At 38.7% G+C, this 22,847-nt stretch overlaps 1 protein-coding gene and 1 non-coding gene across 2 annotated transcripts; both read right to left on the bottom strand.

Moving 5' to 3' along the window:
- Positions 1–502: 502 nt before the first annotated feature.
- RIOK2 (RIO kinase 2) lies at positions 503–22,652 on the bottom strand. The gene is made up of 10 exons (XM_033179043.1): positions 22,482–22,652; positions 18,166–18,304; positions 16,558–16,674; positions 15,940–16,115; positions 11,390–11,478; positions 9,390–9,581; positions 6,929–7,021; positions 5,002–5,526; positions 2,590–2,686; positions 503–793 (listed from the first exon to the last, which is right to left on the bottom strand). Exons 1-10 carry the CDS (start codon positions 22,545–22,547, stop codon positions 629–631), a joined length of 1,659 nt encoding a protein of 552 aa, XP_033034934.1. The 5' UTR covers positions 22,548–22,652; the 3' UTR covers positions 503–628.
- LOC117066303 lies at positions 14,471–14,632 on the bottom strand. The gene has a single exon (XR_004430274.1). It is a non-coding gene; the product is annotated as a U1 spliceosomal RNA (small nuclear RNA).
- Positions 22,653–22,847: the final 195 nt, after the last annotated feature.

The following is a 22,847-nucleotide window of genomic DNA, read 5'->3' as shown; positions in this document are numbered from 1 at the left end:
CAGGCCTGCTTAGAAGCTGCCAACTGGAAAAATTGTGGTGGACTATCTCAAGTAAGTTTCCATTCTCATGACCACATTACCAATGTAAGTGGCACAAAACAGATTATTAATTAATCAATTAATTAAGCAAATTATACTTTACTGGCTTATCTTTACTTCCAAAGGCTTATCTTTACTTCTAAAGAAAAATAAGGCAGTGAAATTCCTCCAGTTGCCAAATAAAATGCAACCAAGTTGTCAGCAGAATTTCAGAATCATTATGATTCTAATAGCCATGTTTTATTGAATGCTTATAATGTGCTAAACATTGTTCTAATTGCTTTATGTGCATTGTATCATATAATCCTCAACAGAAAACAACAAAAATGTTTAGATTTTTTAAACTATGCAAATATCTCTAATAAAGTTATTTATTTAACTTTAGTTACCCAAATTACTTTGAAAAAATGGACTGCTGTGGCAGATAATTATTCTTTGCAAGACACATACTGAATGACCCAAATTTATGGATGAAAGAGGGTTTATTAATATATGATAACTTTGGCTCAAAAAAGACAAATGAGGGCTCAAAAAGGAATTACAGTAACTTTAAAAAATATATTAAAACATATCCAAGATCCTAAATACATTATTCTTCCCAAAAGCTAGCTGCTTCCATACTTGATTTGATATTTTGCATGTTTTCCCTACGTTGCTTGGTAAATATATTTGCTTCTCCTTTCTGCAATCGACGTCTGACAGCTGATTTTTGCTGTTTTGTCAACTGACGTTTCACCTTCTGTTTCACCAGTTCCTGGAAAGATTTCATAAATTAGTATTACTGATAATGAACCATTTCAAATAGTACACTGCTAATACCTTTTCTATTTATATATTGACAGCATGAATTTTTAAGATTCCAAACACTACACAGTACTTTCCAAAAGTACTATATAGAAACTGTTATATAGGAAAAATTAAATTCCAAACAGAAATACAGATTATATAGAAAAAATATAGTGTATAGGCAGAGTTTTAAAAAAATTACCATAGTGCCACCTAGTGGTCCATCATGAACACTGATGGAAAAAACAAGATGAAAACTGCTTGTTCCTCTGCTTTTTAGGTTAAAAGAAGGCTTTCAGAGTAGGTTTTGTAATAGAAAATTATTTTTGAAAGCATTCAGTATTGCTCAATATATCCAAGAATGCCTTCACAGCTGTAGAAATGACCTGATGGTAGCAATCACCCAAGGAAAAGTCTTCATATATCTTTTGATCATAAACTAAAATTATTAGTTAAGATATACTGTGCACGACATATAACTTACAAAATGAATAAGAAATGTGAAATAGGGTTCACAATGACCTTTTCTTTCTCTGAAACACTACAGTCTGCCATTTAATAACTGTATATAACCTTGTATCATCCAACTTGTCTCCTAAAAAAGAAGATAGTTGCAAAACGCTGCAAAGCCAGGAACAAGGGTCTTCTTTTTTTTGAGACAGGGTCTTGCTGTGCTGCCCAGGTTGGAGTGCAGTGGCAGGAACACAGTTCATGGTGGCTGCAACCTCCTGGGCTCAAGTGATCTTTCTGCCTCAGCCTCCTGAGTGGCTGGGAACATAGGTGTACACCACTACACCTGGCTCATTTTTAAGTTTTTTGTAGATGGGGTCTTGCTATGTTGCCCAGGTTGGCCTGAAACCCTTGGGCTCCCAAAGTGCTGGGATCACAGGTCTGAGCCACAGTGCCTGACCAAATTTGTACTTATAATTTTATACCATTGGCTTGGCATGGTGGCTCACGCCTGAAATCCCAGCACTTTGGGAGGTCAAGGTGGGTGGATCACCTGAGGTCAGAAGTTTGAGACCAGCTTGGCCAATATGGTGAAACGCTGTCTCTACTAAAAATACAAAAATTAGCCAGGTGTGGTGGTAGGCACCGGTAATCCTAGCTACTCAGGAGGCTGAGGCAGGAGAATTGCTTGAACCTGGGAGGCAGAGGTTGCAGTGGGCTGAGATCACGCCACTGCATTCTAGCCTGGATGACAAGAGCGAAACTCCATCTCAAAAAAAAACAAAAACAAAAACAAACAACAAAAAAATGTTATATCATTAACATGTAAGTCCAAGTGTCTGAGGCTGTCTTATACACCTTACAATCCTCACAGTGACCAAGCTCATTAATCTTCAGTTCATATGAAGAATGATTGATTCATCCATCTCAAACCTGATCAGTTTATCAAGTGACCTACGTTAATTTTTTGAAAGTCATCGGTTTGTAGTCTAAGAAAAAATTACTTGAAATGTAGTCATAGGCTGCCCAAAATCTGAAGGACAATTGAAAAAGAAGGTATTTTGAGTTTTACCAACAAAAAGTCATTTGGCCTTCATTTTACACATAACGGTGGCAGGATACAACTCTGCCACGTCCTTTGAGAAACACTCAGTTATTAAAATCAAAGAAAGTACTGGTTTCAAGACTTAATTCAAAAAGCAATCAACAGAAATCTGGACCTGAAAAGCATACATTATTTGTTTAATGAGACAAGGCAATCAGATCACAGTAGTGATCTAATAAACATTCAGTACATGTTGAATGACTGCTTACCGGAGGAATTGTTGAACAGCTTACAACACTGCCTGAAGAAGTGATACTCAGAGTCCTTGTTCTATACTGATTCATAGCTCCCATATTTTCTTCATCTCTAAAATTAAAAAATCCACAATGTATCTAGTTAATTTGTATAATGTAATGAATCCCATTTGATTATATTATTTTTTGCATGCAGCAAAATTGAAGACATAAAATACTTCAGAAAGATTATATTTTAAAATTTCTGTGAAGATAAAACTACCTACTGTTAAGTTCTATATAAACAATTTTGATTTTCCAGCATTTTATTAGTCACCATCAAAATTTAAAAACAGTAAATTTCAATGCTTTAGCGATTGAAATTTATCACCTCCCCACAATTCATCTTGCCTTTTCTAATAATCCTCTCCTCTTCTTTCACTGAACTATATACATCTGTTTCTCCCTATCTAAATTTTTGAGACTCTTTCCACCTTCACAAACAACAGAAGATATAATGGTAACAGACGGTACTCATGATAGTCAGCTCCACTAGGGTAGGAAAATCTGCAACCTAGAGATGAATGTTTTCACATGGCTCAAAGTTTCAATATATGGAATGTATAAAAACTCAGACAATATTAACTCCTAACAGTTAATATTTTTCAGCAACATCTGCTGTTTTGCTTTTACTTTGAATGAAAGTTTTGCCCAGCATGTATCCAGAAAGTGAGAACCAAATTATTGTTCCCACTCTGAGTTTAAAAGACCATTTAATCCTTTGTAGGTTTTCTTCTATTGCTGTGATGGTTAATTTTACATGTTAACTTGACTGGGCCTCAGGGTGCCAGATATTTGGTTAAACATTAACTTGGGTGTGTCTTTGAGGGTGTTTTTGAATCCATAAACTGAGTATAGCAGATTGCCCTCCCCAGTGGGGGTGGACCTCATCCAATCCATTGAAGGCCTGATCAGAACAAAAAGGCAGAGTAAGAGAGAACTGTCTTTGAACTGGGACATAGGTCCTCTCTTTTCTTTGGATGTGGACTAGAACTTATGCTATTGGCTCTTCTGGCTCTCAGCCCTTTGGATTTGGACTAGAACTGTACCATGGGCTCTCCTGCGTCTATAGCTTGTTGACTACAGATCCTGGGACTTCTCGGCCTCCTTAACCCCATGGGCTAATTCCTTATAATAAATCTCCTATTCATTTCTGTTTCTCTGAAGAATCCAGGCTAATACAATCACTCAAAATCCTGAGCCTCTGTCACCCCTGATTCTTTTCCTTTTAAGCTTCTGATTTAATTTTCCAAGTTTATTATTTAAATGGCAGTAGCCCTGTGACACAGATACACAGCTATATGAAAAAGGAACAAAATTCTTATGTTTGGCTTCATGAATAAAACTGTAAAGATAAAGGTAGGCTTAAGATATAAGCCCAAATATGTACTGAAAAATGTTTAATAAATGTATTGCTGAAGTAATTTTAATTGTCATATTACTGTTTTGAAATAAATAAAACCAGTAGTTCATTAAACTACAGTTTGATTCTGAATAAGCTATCCCAAATCCAAAAAATTAAGTTTTAGAACTTTTCCTAAACTAAGCTGAGTCTGATTAATATTTACAAAAAAAAAAAAAATTCTTAAAAGAAAACATAGTATCATTACATAATTTTAACTACACATGAACAAAGGACAGAAGGCTCAAGGTACTAGAGAAAATTCACTGCAGATGTTTCATATAGAAAGTACATTATTGCATGTTTTAATATTTACATGCCTTTACATAACTCAAACACACATCAGATGTGTAATTAGGAAAACAGGTGAGGAATAACTCATCCATCTAAAACCTGATCAATGTATCCAGAGACCTATAATAATTTGAAAGTCATCAGTTTGTATTTTTTTTTTTTTTGAGACAGTTTTTCGCTCTTGTCACCCAGGCTGGAGTGCAGTGGCGCGATCTTCAGCTTACTGCAACCTCCGCCTCCCGGGTTCAAGGGATTCTCCTACCTCAGTCTCCGAAGTAGCTGGGATTACAGGCACAGGCTACCATGCCGGCTAATTTTTGTATTTTTAGTAGAGACAGGGTTTTGCCATGTTGTCCAGGCTAGTCGCAAACTCCTGACCTCAGGTGATGTGCCTGCCTTGGCCTCCCAAAGTGCTGAGATTATAGACATGAGCCACTGTGCCCAGTCATTGGTTTCTATTTTAAGGAAGAATTACTTGAAATTTACTCAATAAGCTGCCTAGAATCAGGTCAACTGAAAAGGAAGCTATTTTGAGTTTTTAACAACAAAAAATTATTTGGCTTTCATTTTATATATCAAGGTGGCAGAATACAATTCTGCCACATCATTTGGAAAAAACGTTCATTTACTAGAATCTAAGAAAGTATCGGTCTCAAGACTAAAGTTAAAAAGCAATTGACAGAAGTCTGTACCTGAAAGGCCTGAATTCTCTATTTAATGATGACAAGGCAATTAGATGAGGGCATTCATCTTCATACTCCTCAGAGCCAGCAGGGACTCCTCCTTGAACTCTCTGACCATCTTGCCTATTGTAATTTTCAGTTCTGTTTTTCTCCTCGGAAAATTCAGTTACAGAGTTGTTTTCAACAACCTGCCCTTTTATTTCTTCTAAAGCTTGATTGAATTCAGTCATTTCAAAACTCCGTGCATCAGCACTCTCTTCTGATAAACTGTCTTCCTTTATTTGTTCAGGGTCTCCAGATGATCTGCAATAGCAGCCCTCTGATTCTTCTAGAGAATTCTGTTCATTTTGATTTTCTGACCTATAAACCTCTGCTTTTTCTGCCACTTCTCCATCTGAAAATGAGAATTCAGATCTCTCTTCTGTTTCAATATTTTTATCATCTGGACCTAATGGATAAAGCAGTTCATCATCTGCCTGCATTTCCTTCGTGTAGCCACTGGCAGAAACCTCCACATCAAGAGTGTCTTCCCTCCTAGAAAAAAAAAGGTGTCAAGCATTGAAAGAGAGAAAAAATGTTTATCTAAGAGGAGTAAATATCTACTACTCTGATAAATTATGATTCAAGTGAGTTCAATAGCTTATATGTTAAAAATAATTTTTTCCGCCGGGCGCGGTGGCTCAAGCCTGTAATCCCAGCACTTTGGGAGGCCGAGACGGGCGGATCGCGAGGTCAGGAGATCGAGACCATCCTGGCTAACACAGTGAAACCCCGTCTCTACTAAAAATACAAAAACTAGCCGGGCGAGGTGGCGGGCGCCTGTAGTCCCAGCTACTCGGGAGGCTGAGGCAGGAGAATGGCGTGAACCCGGGAGGCGGAGCTTGCAGTGAGCTGAGATCCGGCCACTGCACTCCAGCCTGGGTGACAGAGCGAGACTCCGCCTCAAAAAAAAAAAAAAAAAAAAAAAATAATAATAATAATTTTTTCCTTTCCTAAAATGTATTTAAATGACACAGGTATACAAATATGAAAGGTATATGCTGGCTGTAATTTTAAGAATAACATAACTGAAAAACAACAATATAAATAAAAAGGTTATAAAAACCTCAGCTTATGTTTATTAGCTTTGTAAATTAACTTTCAAAGGGGGCTAAGGATTTCCTTCAGATTATGTGCGTCATCCTAGATCAGAAAATATCTTAAGTGTATAAAATAAATATGAGAAAACTGAGTTTTGAGAATGCACATAATAGTTATGTCTTGAGAATCAATCAAAGATACCTCCTGGGGCCGGGCGCGGTGGCTCAAGCCTGTAATCCCAGCACTTTGGGAGGCCGAGACGGGAGGATCACGAGGTCAGGAGATCGAGACCATCCTGGCTAACATGGTGAAACCCCATCTCTACTAAAAAATACAAAAAAAACTAGCCGGGCGAGGTGGCGGGCGCCTGTAGTCCCAGCTACTCGGGAGGCTGAGGCAGGAAAATGGCGTGAACCCGGGAGGCGGAGCTTGCAGTGAGCTGAGATCCGACCACTGCACTCCAACCTGGGAGACAGAGAGAGACTCCCTCTCAAAACAAGACAAAACAAAACAAGATACCTCCTGGTCCCGATAAAGGAAAAACATAAATTTCAATGAACGTTTGGTGTGATTCCTTATGAATGAGTTACTCACATAGCATCCAAAATAGAATAAAAGTTCTTGAGTTTATAAGAAACTAGATATGTTCCCTTTCTAAAATTCAATAGCCGTGCCTTAATGGACCAAATGCAGGTATTTTCAAGTTTTTAAGTTTCAGTTATGTACTACAGAGCAATGACATCTAACAGTGACTATAGGTCAAAATTTGAAAAGTTTTTTAGATGAAAATGTTAATTTTTAGAAATACACAGTCCAGATATTTAAACTATTATGTAAAGCAATGGGGAGTACAAACCTGATATCCCTAAAGGTTGGAAAAAGCTCACTTTCGTAGCTGAAGCGTTTCATGAAGAAATCTCTAATGCATTTAACATCTCTGTCAAAATACCTGCAAAAGCAAGAATCATTTATGATGTAGCCTTTAATGCTCCTTTTTCCTTATTAGCCAATGACAATATCCTTATTGGTTAATGGTACTGCTGCTCCTTACACACGGAGATAAAAGATGTTACACAAAGGAAAAGAAGATACAAATGAGTTACCAGAGTGTTTGAAAAACTAAAATCCAAGGAAATCTCAAGGATATAAGCTGTCAATGCCATGCAGTTCCTACGGTTAGGAAAGTCAAGGTTTTCTCATAGTTACTGGTATATAGTTAGATACACTAGGGAAAGATGAGTGTGAACCCCAGGAAATAAGATTACGGGCCTATGGTTTAGGGATAGGTTTCCACTTATTCTCCTCGTCCTGAGTCTAGCTATGCTTCCCATCAGCAACACTCACTAGAACCTCTAGCCAACTGAAAGATCTGAAGATAAAAACATATTAATATTAAATAGTTAAGTTTGGAGACTACTGAGTTATGTTTATGGCTCTTTGTTATCCATTGGCCGATTTGCAATAATACCCAAAGGGATAAATAATGCTACAGCTTATAAAAATAATCTGACGACATGTTAATCTGGACCAAAAGTAGAATAATTTCTGAGTATCAGGCTGCCTTATGGGCCACCATAAAGCAGATTAATCACCATAAAGAGATTCAATTCTCTAGAAGATTTCCAGACAAGGGAGAATTAAGGACAGGATAACATGGAATTGACTATCTCTTTGAGAAAGATGAGTTTGGAAACAGGAAGATAATGCCTCTCCTCTTTGCTCACAAGGCGCTCTGGGAAAAATATTAATATATTTTAAAAAGACTATTTTATATACGTTTACATTTCCCTATGAGACAGTAACATCTTCTAAAGCATATATAGGGCTTCTTTATATCTCAGTCTCTAGCAATTAGCACAGCTCCTTGGCCTCAGTACTGGTTCATAAAAATTGAAATTAAATCACAACGTCTCCCATAGAACGATGCAGCCTAAACCTAGAATGTCATCATCTGTCACACTCTGGGGGCTCCTAGATGTTCCTTTATTGTGTGATTATGTTACTCCTTATTAATAAAAATGGTGATTAGTCATCATCCAAAGAGTACTGATCACCCAAGTGCCAGGCAGTAATCTTTTAGTATTATTTTGTTGAAAACATTTAAAAAATTTATTTTCAAATGACATTTCTTTCTGTAGCATAAGTACAGACATTTTCTACTGGAAACCAGGATGAAGACAAGCTTCACCTAACAAAACTACTTCAAGCTCAATCTCTGCAAGAATTAATATACTCTATTATATAAGTGATACTAGTTGTTAGTTTAGGAAAAAGAAGTTTCTCATAAAGCTTGGAACAGAAAGAAAAAACAATCCTTAGTTACACTCAATTGAATCATGAACCACAAGCAAATAAAGGATAAGGTCCTATTTCAGGACTTGGTTTGGTTTAAATAAGTAATGTGAAGAATATGATTATCGCAGTATATAGTGATTCTGCTCTGTGTCAGAGATAAAGTTTTATGTGAATTTTTTTTCTAATAATAAAAGCTAAAAGTGACAAGAGATAATTATCACTGGTTTGACAACTGAGTCCAGTCCAAAACCATAACTTTTATTCAGATCATCGAGATTACTGAGTTATGCTTGGTGAATCTCTCTTGGAGGCAATCATGGAAGAGCAAGAAAAAGGGAAAGGCAAAAGTGGTTCTAGAGTTCCCCACTTCACTCCCAAATTTTATCTGTTTTAACAATTGGGCTTCCATCTAAAAGTCTGTTTGAACAAAGGGTTCCATATCTAAGAAAATTTGACTTTTGAAGTCTGTCAATTTACAACAAAGAAATTCAAATTCTTATGGGGAAAACTCTAGTGGTTATACGTTAACACTAGCCACTTCAAACCAGTGACTGACCTAAATAGTATCACAATACATTTATTGTGATACCTAATAGTATCACAAAATTGAAAAATTACGAAAAAATGATTCTATTCTAAACAAACACATCCACATCCAGAATTAATAATAGCACGTACAGGCTGGACGCGGTGACTCACGCCTGTAATCCCAGCACTTTGGGAGGCCAAGGCAGGCGGATCACCTGAGGTCGGGAGTTCGAGACCAGCCTGACCAACGTGGAGAAAGCCCGTCTCTACTTAAAAAAAAAAAAAAAAATACAAAAAGTTAGACAGGTGTGGTGGCGCCTATCTGTAATCCCAGCTCCTCAGGAGGCTGAGGCAGGAGAATCGCTTGAACCCGGGAGGCGGAAGTTGCGGTGAGCCAAGATCGTGCCATTGTACTCCAGCTTGGGCAACAAGAGCAAAACTCCGTCTCCAGAAAAAAAAGTAATAATAAAAATAAAAAAATAGCATGTACGTACCACTCAGCATTGGGATGAGAAGTTGAAACCATCTGTGGAAAATCAATCATGGTGATATGGTCATTTTCATCCAAAATGAGATTAAATTCATTAAAATCTCCATGAATCAGCCCATGATTTGCAAGTTTGACAATTAGTTCCATAGCTTCATCATATACTGATGCAGGATCTTCAACATGGTGTATCTGACATCTGAAAGTATTTTAAGCATGAATATAGGTTATTTGTATTCGTTTATGATTTTAACGAAAGTATGTATGCATGTGAACATAAATATTATTTCCATGCCCTGGCTCCCCAGCAGCTTTCTTCTCATTCCCATCAGCACACAGATATAATATTCCCCATCTATTAAAAAAAATAGCCACACTCTGCTTCAATTCTGTATCTCTTTTCTACTACCACCTTTCTTTGATCTTTACAACCAAACTTGTCTATATGTGCTTTTCCAATTTGTTTCGTCCTACTCTCTAACACCATTTCAAACAGGCTTTCATCTACTTCATTTCAATAGCCCTTGTTGAGACTACCAATGACTTCAATGTTGCTAAATCCAAAGGTCCATTCTTAGTCCTCATCATACGTGGTCTGTCAGTTGACCTCTTTGAACATTTCTTCACTTAACTTTTAACGCTTAACATTGGGATGAGAAGTTGAAACCATCTGTGGAAAATCGATCGTGATGATATGGTCATTTTCATCAAAAATGAGATTCAATTCATTAAAATCTCCATGAATCAGCCCATGATTTGCAAGTTTGACCATTAGTTCCATAGCTTCATCATATACTGATGCAGGATCTTCAACATGGTGTATCTGATTTACAAGTCTGACAATTAGTTCCATTCTCTCCAGGTTTTCTTCCTTCCTCATAGATCATACCTTCTTAGTCTTTTCTATTTGTACTTCATCTTCTTCCTTGACCTCTAAATTCTGGCGTTCCTCAAAGGTCAATCCTATGAACTTTTATTTTCTCTTATTTAGTCTCACTCTTGGTGATCTCATCTAGATTAATGGTTTAAATACCACATATACACTGATTTTAATATAGACTTCTCTAACTCCCAGGCATCTCAAACTTAACCATGTCCAAAATGGAATCTCTGATTCTGTCCCACCCTCCAACTCCAAAATGCTCTTCCTGTAGCTTTCCTGTTTCTGTACAAGGTAGCTTTCTCCCTCCAGTTAATCTGCTACTCAGGTCAAAAACCTTGGTGTCACCATTGTCTCATTCCTTCCTTCACATCCATATCCAATCCCAAATCATGTTGGTTCAACCTGCAGAACACATTCACAATCTGACTGCTTTTCATTACCTTTGCCACTATCACTGTAATCAGAATTACAACCATTTCTTGCCTAGATTATTGTAATAGCCTCCTAACTTGTCTTCAAATTATGTCTTTGTCTCCCCAGAGTCTATTAATTCAGCAGGCAGAGTGACCCTCTGAAAACACTGAGATCACTGATTGATGAGATCACATCTCTGCTCAAAATACTCCCACTCCAATAGCTGCTAATCTGAATCAAAATTTAGTAAGGTTTCACCTTATTAGTGAGACTTTTCTTGACCACCTTACATAAAACAGTAGTCTCTTGTCCCGTAGTACTTCCTATCTCCCTTAAACTCTGCTTTTTTTAATCCATAGTACTTACTAACAATTGACAGACATTTCCTTTAGTTATTTATTGCACATCTCCTTCCATTAGAATGTAAATTCCCTGAGGGCACGGATTTTGTTTTGTTCACTATTGAGACTAAAAGGGCCTGGCACCTAACAGTCTCTTAATATGGAATGACTGAATGAATCACAGAGATTACAAAGCTCATATTGTCAGAATGAAACTGGGTTTTTAATTTGTCTTTCAGTCTATTCCTTTAAATCAAATTTTAACTTCCCAGAGGTAGTATTTCATTAACTAAAAAAAATTTTATTAAAAACCCTGAAACCTAAATTCATTTATCAGGATTCATGGCTTTAAGAATAATGAATACTTACAGTGGATAACCATTTATGAGTTCCATGACAACTGCATGACGATTGTAATCAATTGGCTTTGGAACTGGAAATTTCCTCTCATACAATGCCTAAAACATTGCAAAACAGGTGTAAGCTAATGAACAGGTCATTACTCTTTAAAGGACAATTAAATATATACCTTTCCACAGAAAAACACACAACCCTTTATAAAATTATACTTAACACATGGTTATTTATGCATAGCTTATTTATTCACTGCACAGAATAAGCCATACATAAAAAGCAAATTTTAAACAAAAGTTTGAATTCACTTTTCTGCCAAAAGTGAACATTTACAAAATGTTATGCACTGTGCTGGGGTTACAAAAATGAGTGTTAAAAAGTTTCTAAACAATCTAAAATCAGTGTTAAAAAGCCCCCAAGAAGCTTACAGTCTCTTGGGGTACATCCTTTCGTATTTTGTAAGTCTCTGACATTTGTTGAAATGTGCTCAAAATATTCAAATTGGAAACAAATTGTAATTTAGGAGATAAAATGAGGCATTCTAAGAGATCAGCCATTTTGGTTTATAGGGCACCGACCTTTTTCTCCACCACAATATGCAATATAAATCTATTATGTGAAAAACATATACACTGTTGTTGTCTGATTCAAATGTTAAGGCTCTCCATACATGTCTTCCCCTGTGCTTATTGTCTTCAATCTTATTGTTTACAAAGCCCTGCTATTACTTTCTTTAAAATACCTCAGATTTATGCCCTTTGACATTTAGAATGCTAGTATTAGGAATGGCAAAAACTGCAATTACTTTTGCACCAACATATACTTGTAAGGAGGCATTTGTTATTTATACCTCATTACTCCACAGGTGTTCTAGCTTTTGCCATCATACCTAACCTATTCTATGTACCAATACCAGACTGACCTGCTGATGTTAGTACTACATTTAAAAATATATACATTGGACCGGGCACAGTGTCTCAATGTCTATAATCCCAGCACTTTGGGAGGCTGAGGCAGGTGGATCAGTTGAGGTCAGGAGTTCGACACCAGCCTGCCAGCATGGTGAAACCCCATCTCTACTAAAAATACACAAAAAAATTAGCCAGGTATGGTGGCACATGCCTGTAGTCCCAGCTACCTGGGAGGCTGAGGCAGGAGAATCGCTTGAACCCGGGAGGCGGAGGTTGCAGTGAGTTGAGATCATGCCACTGCACTCCAGTCTGGGCGACAGAGCAAGACTCCGTCTCAACAACAACAAAAAATAATTTTACATTGGCTGTAAATATTCTTTTCAATTTGAACAACTTTTCCTGGTTTTCAAAACTCTTTAATCCACCTGTACAGTCCTAGTTCTCCCAATATTCTCTCCAGTACACACCAACAAATGTAGTCAGGACAGTCACCTCAGTGTCACCTAAACACACAGGGCTCACACACATTCATGTCATTGTCCATACCACTTCTCTGCCAAAATGCACTGTTTTAGGGTCAAATAACACCCAAGTTTCATGGCTCCACTCAGCTCCACTCACTACCTGAAACCTCCTCCATCAACTATTCTATCATTTACTGAAGTTTCTCTAAACTCAGTATGTAATTAAAAAAAAAAATTGTTCTTAGGCTTGCAGTGGTGGCTCATGCTTATAACCCCAGTACTTTGGGAGGCCAAGGTGGGTGGATCTCTTGAGGCCAAGAGTTTGAGAGCAGCCCGGGCAATGCAGCAAGATCCTGTCTCTAAAAGCAGGCATGGTAGCACATGCCTGTGGTCCCAGATACTTGGGGGGCTGAGGTGGCAGGACAGCTTGAGCCTAGGAGGTCAGGGGTGCAGTGAGCTGTGATCATGCCACTGCACTCCAGCCTGGGAGACAGAGTGAGACCTTGTCTCAAAAATAGATAAATAAAAGGTTCTGTTTCATATGTGTTTGTGTTATCTTCTCAACTTTAAGACACAGATTGTACTGGTTATTTCTTTGGCATCTACTCCTTCACCCTACAGTAAATCCCAGCAATTAATTTCAAAACGTTGCCTATCACTTACCTTCTGTGAACAAAAACCAAAGAACTTTCCACTTCCCAGATATTTTTCTTTGCTTTGTTTTTACATACTTTTTTTCAATGTAGACCATTTTGAGCATACCTTGGCAAATCAATAGCATGTGATAAACTCAAAGATTGTGAATATTTGTCTAGAACTTGTGCTATCACCTAGAACTCATGCTATAGCCCAATCTTTATCTTATTGTTCCTCTCTTATGAAAAATCAACATATTTAAGGTGTACATTTATGTGCAACCAGATTCCATTCCTATACCTTCAATATAAATATCCTGAAAAACACCTACTACAGTTTTGGGAAAATGTGTAAATGATCCCTACCAAGCTGCTCATTTACTGACTGAATATTACAAGACACAAACTATTAGTATAAAACAAGAAATACATTAACAGGTATGGTATCAGTAATACTAATTTATACTGCCTTAAGAAATCTCCAATGATGGGTCGGGCGCGGTGGCTCACGCCTGTAATCCCAGCACTTTGGGAAGCCGAGACACGTGGATCACGAGGTCAGGAGATCGAGACCATCCTGGCTAACACGGTGAAACCCCATCTCTACTAAAAAAATACAAAAAAAAAAACTAGCCGGGCGAGGTGGCGGGCGCCTGTAGTCCCAGCTACTCGGGAGGCTGAGGCAGGAGAATGGTGTGAATCTGGGAGGCGGAGCTTGCAGTGAGCTGAGATCTGGCCACTGCACTCCAGCCTGGGCGACAGAGCGAGACTCCATCTCAAAAAAAAAAAAAGCAATCTCCCATGATTAGTGAAAATTTAAGTATACAACCCACTCAAAGAACAAGCTGAATCCTCAAGGAACAGTGTGTTCACATACTGTAGCAATCTTCAAATTTTTTAGAAAAATGAAGATAAACTATGACAAATCATACTGGCAGAATAATAAAAACACAATATTACCTTTTGTTTAACTTAGTTATTGCTGAATATATTTAATTTGGATATTATTATATTTAACAAACCTATGCTGAACTTAATTTTGAAGGCAAAAAGTAAAAAATAAAGGTCTTTTTTTTTTAAATGTCAGGGGAGAGTACAAATGTAGTCCACCAGTACCCCAAAATATGCAGTCAGGTTCCAATATTTGGGGTAACTGCAGGGGTCAGCACACCTGAAGTGCAATGAATAGGCCTAACCCTGAGAAAACCATCTTTGAGAGTTTGGCATTTCATCTGCCAGGTTAAGTATTTTTTTTTTTTCTTTTTTTTTTTTTTTTTAGACGGAGTCTTGCTCTGTCACCCAGGCTGGAGTGCAGTGGTCAGATCTCAGCTCACTGCAAGCTCCGCCTCCCAGGTTCACGCCATTCTCCTGCCTCAGCCTCCCGAGTAGCTGGGACTACAGGCGCCCGCCACCTCACCTGGCTAGTTTTTTTTTGTATTTTTTAGTAGAGACGGGGTTTCCCCAGGTTAGCCAGGATGGTCTCGATCTCCTGACCTTGTGATCCGCCCGTCTCGGCCTCCCAAAGTGCTGGGATTACAGGCTTGAGCCACCGCGCCCGGCAAGTATTTTTTTTTCTATTTGTATAAATGTATGAGGTACATACAACATTTTGTTAAGTATATATGAGCAGTGATCAAGTCAGGGTATTTAGTGTGTTCATCTCCTGAGTACAATACATTTTGTTTACTATGGTCACCCTACTCTGCTATCAAACATTGAATGTATTCCTTCTAATTGTATGTTTGTACCCTTTAACTCACTTCTCTTCATCCTTACCTCTTAAAAACGAAAGATTTTTACCTTTTTTGTTTTTTGAGACAGTCTTGCTCTGTCAGCCAGGCTTGAGTGCAGTGGCACGATCTTCACTCACTGCAACCTCTGCCTCCTGGGTTCAGTGATTTTCCTGCCTCAGTCTCCCAAGTAGCTGGGATTACAGGTGCCCACCACCATGCCTGGCTAATTCTTGTATTTTTAGTAGGGATGGGATTTCACCTTGTTGGCCAGGCTGGGCTCCTTACCTCAAGTAATCCGCCTACCTCGGCTTCCCAAAGTGCTGGTATTATAGGCATGAACCACTGTGCCCAGCCAATTTTTACCATTTTTAATATACATATAAATCTATAAATGATGTTTGTTCCTTTATGTGAAACAAAAAACTAGCCAACTTATCTGAGACACTGAGGTTTCTACAGATGATAATTACCTGGTGTTTTCAATTAGAAACAGACATATGTATAGCTGTATACATTGAACAGATATATATACATCCAAACATACATATTTGTGAGGTAACAGCATCATTAATTATTTTTGGCTCTTCCATCTTGTCAGCATTATAGAATGTGTTGACCTTATGCATTCGTAACTATTTAAAATACCTTAACATAGAATGGAAAAGAGCCCGAATAATCAACAGTTATTTAGGACTGAGTCTGCCTGTAGGAATTGAATCTAAGTTTAGAGAGATGTGGGGACAACAGAATCACACTTGTCATTAAGGCCTTTGAGACACATGTATTATTTGGCTAAAAAATGCATGACTATAAAATAAATACCTTCATATAGGCAAATTCCTTCATGGCAGAGAGACGAGACAAATAAAGCCAAGACACATTATGCCTATGTTTATGATAATCACGTTTGTTTTTCAGATTTCGAAACGAGGTTCTTCCTAGTCTGTGAAGCTTTAATGCAAATTGTTGTCCTTCTTCATTTGCAACAATGTAAATATCTAGAGGCAAAATTTCAAAAACAACCATTATTAAAAGTGTATTCCAATCAGTTAAAACAATTCTAACTTTCTCTGATGTTATTTGTTTCAAAAATGTCATTTTTCCTAATAAAGGTTGAATATCCCTCCTTATCCAAAACCTTCAGACCAGAAGTGTTTTGAATTTTGGATTCTGGTATATTTGCACATAAATCATGAGATACCTTGGGAGTTATTAGAATAAAATTAATTCCTGGTATAAATGAACTTTCAATGACAGACTTTCAGAGAGAAAATAGTAACCTACTAATTAAGGGCACCTTCTGATTTGTATTGCTTCCAATCAACTTTCCGATTTACTGTTTAGTTAGAGAAAAGGGAAAATTAAAAGAGGAATGCTTTCTGAAGGGAAAACATAAACTAAAGCAAAGAAAATACTTTGCACAGTACTATTAGCACTTACCTGATTCTTTGCCAACACCCATCTGGTTTCCAACAGACTCAACTACTTGCCTAGAAGAAAGTGTTTTCAAAGCTAGGTAATCATATCCTGCATTTGTCAACCGATAGCCCTGGACAGCTAGACAAAATCAAAGGAGAAAGACCATATTTCAGTTACACTGTACAACCAAGTCACATAAGTTCAAGTCATAAGAAATATTTAACAATGGAAAGTCTTGTTGGAAAAAGATAAACTACCCAGGCTCACAAGTTTCCAATTTCTTCCTATAATTTGCATTTCTTCTCCAATGTAATGATAATCAAAATGTGACCTAAAGACAGGTCTATAAGTATTTGTGATGAGATAAAAGGAGGAATTTAAGTTCAATTTTTTTCATCAATTTGATCTAGAATTTACATCTGTTTTTGTATATCCATTATCCATTTCATTTTTCTAGTAATTTTTCTTTTGTAATTTATAAAAGGAAGGATATGTGATAGGTTGGAAAAAACTAATCCCTCACCACAGATGGTTTCAGAAGTAATGATCCAGGGTATGACTGCTGATTGTATTTTCCAAAGATGGTAGCCACAATATCTCTATCCTACATGCTCTTCTGCAGTACCTACACGTTCTTCTGCAGTACCTACCTGCTCTTCTGCAGTACCTACATGCTCTTCTGCAGTACCTACATGCTCTTCTGCAGTAGTCTATACACCCCTCTGCAGTATCTACCTGCTCTTCTGCAGTACCTACGTGTTCTTCTGCAGCACCTACATGCTCTTCTGCAGTAGTCTATACACCCCTCTGCAGTATCTACCTGCTCTTCTGCAGTACCTACATGCTCTTCTGCAGTAGTCTATACACCCCTCTGCAGTATCTACCTGCTCTTCTGCAGTACCTACATGCTCTTCTGCAGTACCTACATGCTCTTCTGCAGTAGTCTATACACCCCTCTGCAGTATCTACCTGCTCTTCTGCAGTACCTACGTGTTCTTCTGCAGCACCTACATGCTCTTCTGCAGTAGTCTATACACCCCTCTGCAGTATCTACCTGCTCTTCTGCAGTACCTACATGCTCTTCTGCAGTAGTCTATACACCCCTCTGCAGTATCTACCTGCTCTTCTGCAGTACCTACGTGTTCTTCTGCAGCACCTACATGCTCTTCTGCAGTAGTCTATACACCCCTCTGCAGTATCTACCTGCTCTTCTGCAGTACCTACATGCTCTTCTGCAGTAGTCTATACACCCCTCTGCAGTATCTACCTGCTCTTCTGCAGTACCTACGTGTTCTTCTGCAGTGCTCTACATGCTCTTCTGCAGTACCTACAAGCTCTTCTGCAGTGCTCTACATGCTCTTCTGCAGTACTCTACATGCTCTTCTGCAGCACCTACATGCTTTTCTGCAGTATCCTACATGTTCTTACTACTATTCTTTCTCTACCTCCTTTGATCTGGGTGTGCCCTGTGATTGTTTTGACTAATAGGATATGGCCAAAGTATGTTTTGTCAGTTCTTTGTTTAATGCTTTACTGGTCTGGCAACTTCTACTTCTTGACTTTTGGAACACTTGCCCTAGTGGAAACCGATTACCTGAAAAATCACAAACGGTGCCTCAAAATACTTACTTTTGGTACGCTCCCAAGCTATGAGTTTATGTTTCACTAATTCTCTTAAAATTTTATTACAGCCACCATGTTTAAGGCTGGCTATAGAAGCAATCAAACTGCCGGGAACAATTTCATGGTTCTTCATGCCCATTTCAACCTGAAATTAAAGGAATCATTACATAATCATAATCAACACAAAGCCTTGTCTATCAAAACCCTGTGAAGAAATTAACTTCTCCTTGAAACTTTCCTGACTATGCAGTTCTCCAACTAATTCTGAGACATAATCACTTCTGTCTCTGAAAATATTTTTAAATTGCAATTTGTAATCTAATCACTGATATATATATATAGTCTTTCCATTTCAAGAGTAGGAACTGTGAATGCTAGACATACTGATGACATTTGGTAAATGCTAAAATACTTGATGACACTGAAACATTTGTCTTTAAAAACTACAGATGTGCCAGATATTTATTAAGCAGGTATTTAATGAGAAAGTACTAAATGTAGGTATTGTAGAGGATATATATAGATAGATAGATAGATAGATATGAATGATAGACTGGATAAAGAAAATGTGGCACATATACACCATGGAATGCTATGCAGCCATAAAAAAGGATGAGTTCATGTCCTTTGCGGGGACATGAAGCCGGAAACCATCATTCTCAGCAAACTAACACAAGAACAGAAAACCAAACACCGCATGTTCTCACTCATAAGTAGGAGCTGAACAATAAGAAGAACACATGGACACAGGAAGGGGAACATCACACACTGGGGCCTGTCAGGGGGTTGGGGACTAGGGGAGGGATAGCATTAGGAGAAATACCTAATGTAGATGATGGGTTGATGGGTGCAGCAAACCACTATGGCATGTGTATACCTATGTAACAAACCTGCATATTCTGCACATTTACCCCAGAGCTTAAAGTATTTTATATATATATATGTGCTTTTTATCTCTGAGGAATTTTTATCTCATGATGAAGATTTTTAAACATGGTATACATCTAAGTTTATTAGAAGGTAAGAAGTGATAAGTGCTTTTAAAAAGGTAGCTCAGGGCAGAATAATACTTCTAGTTGAGGGATCAGTTCCAAGGAAGATGCAAAACTAGAGACTGACTTTTAAAAGATGTGGGCATACAGAGAAAACAGACAAGGAGATATTAGTGAAAGAAAAAGATGTGAAAATGGCACATATGCAAGAAAGTACTGCCCACAGAGAATAGCTGAGTACAGTGGCAGCTCAGATGGGATAGCATATAGAGTTCATGCAAACACGGCTGGAAGATACTTCTAGGATAGAGAAGGCATAAAAATGTAGACCAAAGAATTTTATACTTTATCCTGACGAAAGCAGGAAACTCTTGAAGATGTTTAGGCATGGGAGACACATGAACAGGGTTATTTTAAGGACATTAATCTACTAGGAATATGCAAATTAGCTTACAGATGGCAAAATCTGAGGGAGTACTCTGGAGAACTAAGACAGAAGTCCAGCTCAGAGGAAAGAGCACCCAGAACAGGGTAAGTGGTAGTGGTAGTGGTACTGGAAGGAAGGAATTAAAGATCTTTAGGAAGTATTATGGGAGAGCTTGGCAATTAAATGTGGAAGGGTAAAGGGAATGGAAAGCCACAACTGGAACTGAAGAGGAAAAGCAAGTTTTGAGATTATATATATATATATATATATAATAGAGCTTGGTAAAAGAGAAAGGGGGTAGAAAAAAATTGAATTTGGTTTGAGCACTAAGAGTCAAATAAAAATGTTTAAAGGAAAATCGGAGGCCAGGTGCAGTGACTCATGCTTGTAATCTCAGCACTTTGGGAGGTCAAGGTGGGTGGATCATGAGGTCAAGAGACCGAGACCATCCTGGCCAACATGGTGAAACCCCATCTCTACTAAAAATACAAAAATTAGCTGGGCGTGGTGGTGTGTGCCTGTAGACCCAGCTTCTCGGGAGGCTGAGGCAGGACAATCGCTTGAATCTGGAAGGCGAAGGTTGCAGTGAGCTGAGATTGCGTGGTGGTGTGTGCCTGTAGACCCAGCTACTCGGGAGGCTGAGGCAGGACAATCACTTGAATCTGGAAGGCGAAGGTTGCAGTGAGCTGAGATTGCGCCAGTGCACTCCAGCCTGGTGACAGAGTGAGAAGGAAGGAAGGAAGGGAGGGAGGGAGGGAGGGAGGAAGGAAGGAAGGGAGGGAGGGAGGGAGGAAGGGAGGAAAGAAAGAAAAAAAAAGAAAGAAAATTGGAAAGGGGCCTATATTTAGGAATGAAGTTATAATTAAAGGAAAAATTGTCAATTATTTTATAGAAGTGAGAGTTGAAGATATGAAGTGGATGCAATCACTGAGCAAGAGATAGTGGAAGAAAAGGAATGTTTGGGAGCAGAACTGTGGGGCAAGTTCATATTGAAAGCTAAGGGCCGTCAGTCAAACAATGATTATTGATATAGGAGGAGTCAAAGAAGTAAAAGGGAAGAGAGGCCCAAGAAAGGGTACCAACACTGGTAAGATTCAACTGAGACTAGAATGTCATATTTAATGACTAAGTCATTTCTTGGTGAGCTTTACAAATAATTTAAATATTGCAGCGCCAACGTTTTGGAAGATAAATCTGGCATCATTTTGATGTCTCACCAAAACCTTAACTTTTAAATTAACTTATTCCATGCTTTGTCTCTGCCTCCCCATCCTCTAACACTCTTATTTTTGACCCCTACTTCTGTCAGAGGCATTAAGGAATGAGTGTGCTGAGGACGCAGGAAAGGAAGGTATCTTTCAGAAGTGATAGGTTTTCATAGAGAAAGTCCAGCTGATTAGAAGAATCTACATGAGAGACAAAGTAAATATTGTCTTCCAAATTTCACACAGATTTTGCATTTGATAGTTTAATCCTTAAGCGCTATTTAATTTTAAAAATCCAACACTTGAAGCCTTAACATAATACAAGAACCGGTGTGACTCATATCGCATATCCTGTTACATAATTACACAATATAGGTAGTCCTTATCATGGGGTTCACTCCTTACCAAAAGATAATGGCTCCTAAATAAATGTACTGCTTCACTGTACAAATGTCTCGATCTATGTATTACTTTCTGTGCCATAAGACCAAGGCCATAGGTCGGGTGCAGTGGCTGAAGCCTGTAATTCCAGCACTTCGGGAGGCCGAAACGGGAGGATCACGAGGTCAGGAGATCGAGACCATCCTGGCTAACACGGTGAAACCCCGTCTCTACTAAAAAAATACAAAAATCTAGCCGGGCGAGGTGGCGGGCGCCTGTAGTCCCAGCTACTCCGGAGGCTGAGGCAGGAGAATGGCGTAAACCCGGGAGGCGGAGCTTGCACTGAGCTGAGATCTGGCCACTGCACTCCAGCCCGGGCGACAGAGCGAGACTCCGTCTCCAAAAAAAAAAAAGACTAAGGCCATAAAATCAGATTTTGTTACTCCCCTGATCAAAAACATTCAGTGGTTTCCCCCACACTCTTTAGGCTCTGTAGTACATAATCTCTCACCTTTTCCAGCTACATCTCCAACCATTTGTGTCTGTCTCACTTTGCTCCAGCCACACTGACCTTTCCTCTCTTCAAAGACTTTTCTGTCTCAAGGCCTTTGCACTTATTACTCCTGTTTCCTCTGCCTCCAACTCTTTCCAAGAACTTCACTGGGCTGTCTCCCTCTCACACAGCTCCTATTTTCCCCCATTCATTCTTTCATTTAGCGAATATTTATTCATTATCTACCAAGGACGTGCCCTTCCTCTCCACCGGATACATATACTTTCTATGTTATTATCCTTTATCATTTTCATAGCATTTATCCGTTATCCTACTTACTCGTTTACTTGATGATCTCCACTTGTCTGTTTGAATAAGTGAACCTCCTAAAAACCCGACAAATATGTGTTGACTGAATGAATCAGAAAGACTGCTATGCGACTGAGTCTGTTAGTAAGGAAGTCAATATTATCAAATCTCAGGAGGGGGCCTTAAATCTTTCACAGCTGGTCGGAAGCTCAGGATCAGAGAAGTTTCCAGGCCACAGAGATGCGAGCGTTTCTTTTCCGCGCAAGGCGAACAGCAGCAGAAAAGAAGAAAATTATTAGAACACGGGACCTTTGCTCTATCTGGGGGAAGGTAAGGTCCCAAACAAAACCTTTTTAAAAATTCAACTCTCTGATGCTCTCTTCTCCATTCCCCCAGCTTCTGCCACGTCCTGGGTCCCAGAGCGTGCCTGCTCAGATCCCAGAAAACTTGCAGGAACAGGAAGAGGTCACACAGTGGTAAGGGGCAAGGGAGAATAGGAACGGCGGATTTCTTACCGCGGTCAAGACCCTGAAGTCATCTCGGCTCATGTAACGCAACTTGGCCACATTCACCTTCCCCATGGCGGCCCCTGTCCGAGCCCAGATGCCTCTCCCACGACAGCCGGAAAGCGCAAGGCAGTTGGTTATGCCGGCCTCTAAGCGCTTTACAGCCGCTGGATGGCTCGCGCACGCGCTGCGTCTTACTATAGGTCCTTGTTAATAGATAGAAGTGCTGTTCTCATTCGTAAAGGAAAATAAAACTACTTGTATGTTTTATGAAGCACATAGTATGTAACAAGTGAACGTTTTATTTTTGTGTAATTTTTGCCTTGTGACTGAGTTGGCGGAGCGTAGATGTTCTCTACAATATGCCATTTTTTC

The sequence above is a fragment of the Trachypithecus francoisi genome, unplaced genomic scaffold, assembly GCF_009764315.1.
Source record: "Trachypithecus francoisi isolate TF-2019V2 unplaced genomic scaffold, Tfra_2.0 Lachesis_group2, whole genome shotgun sequence".
Classification (NCBI taxonomy): Eukaryota; Metazoa; Chordata; class Mammalia; order Primates; family Cercopithecidae; genus Trachypithecus; species Trachypithecus francoisi.
Note: the sequence above shows the minus strand (reverse complement) of the source record. Positions and strands in the feature narration are given on the sequence as shown.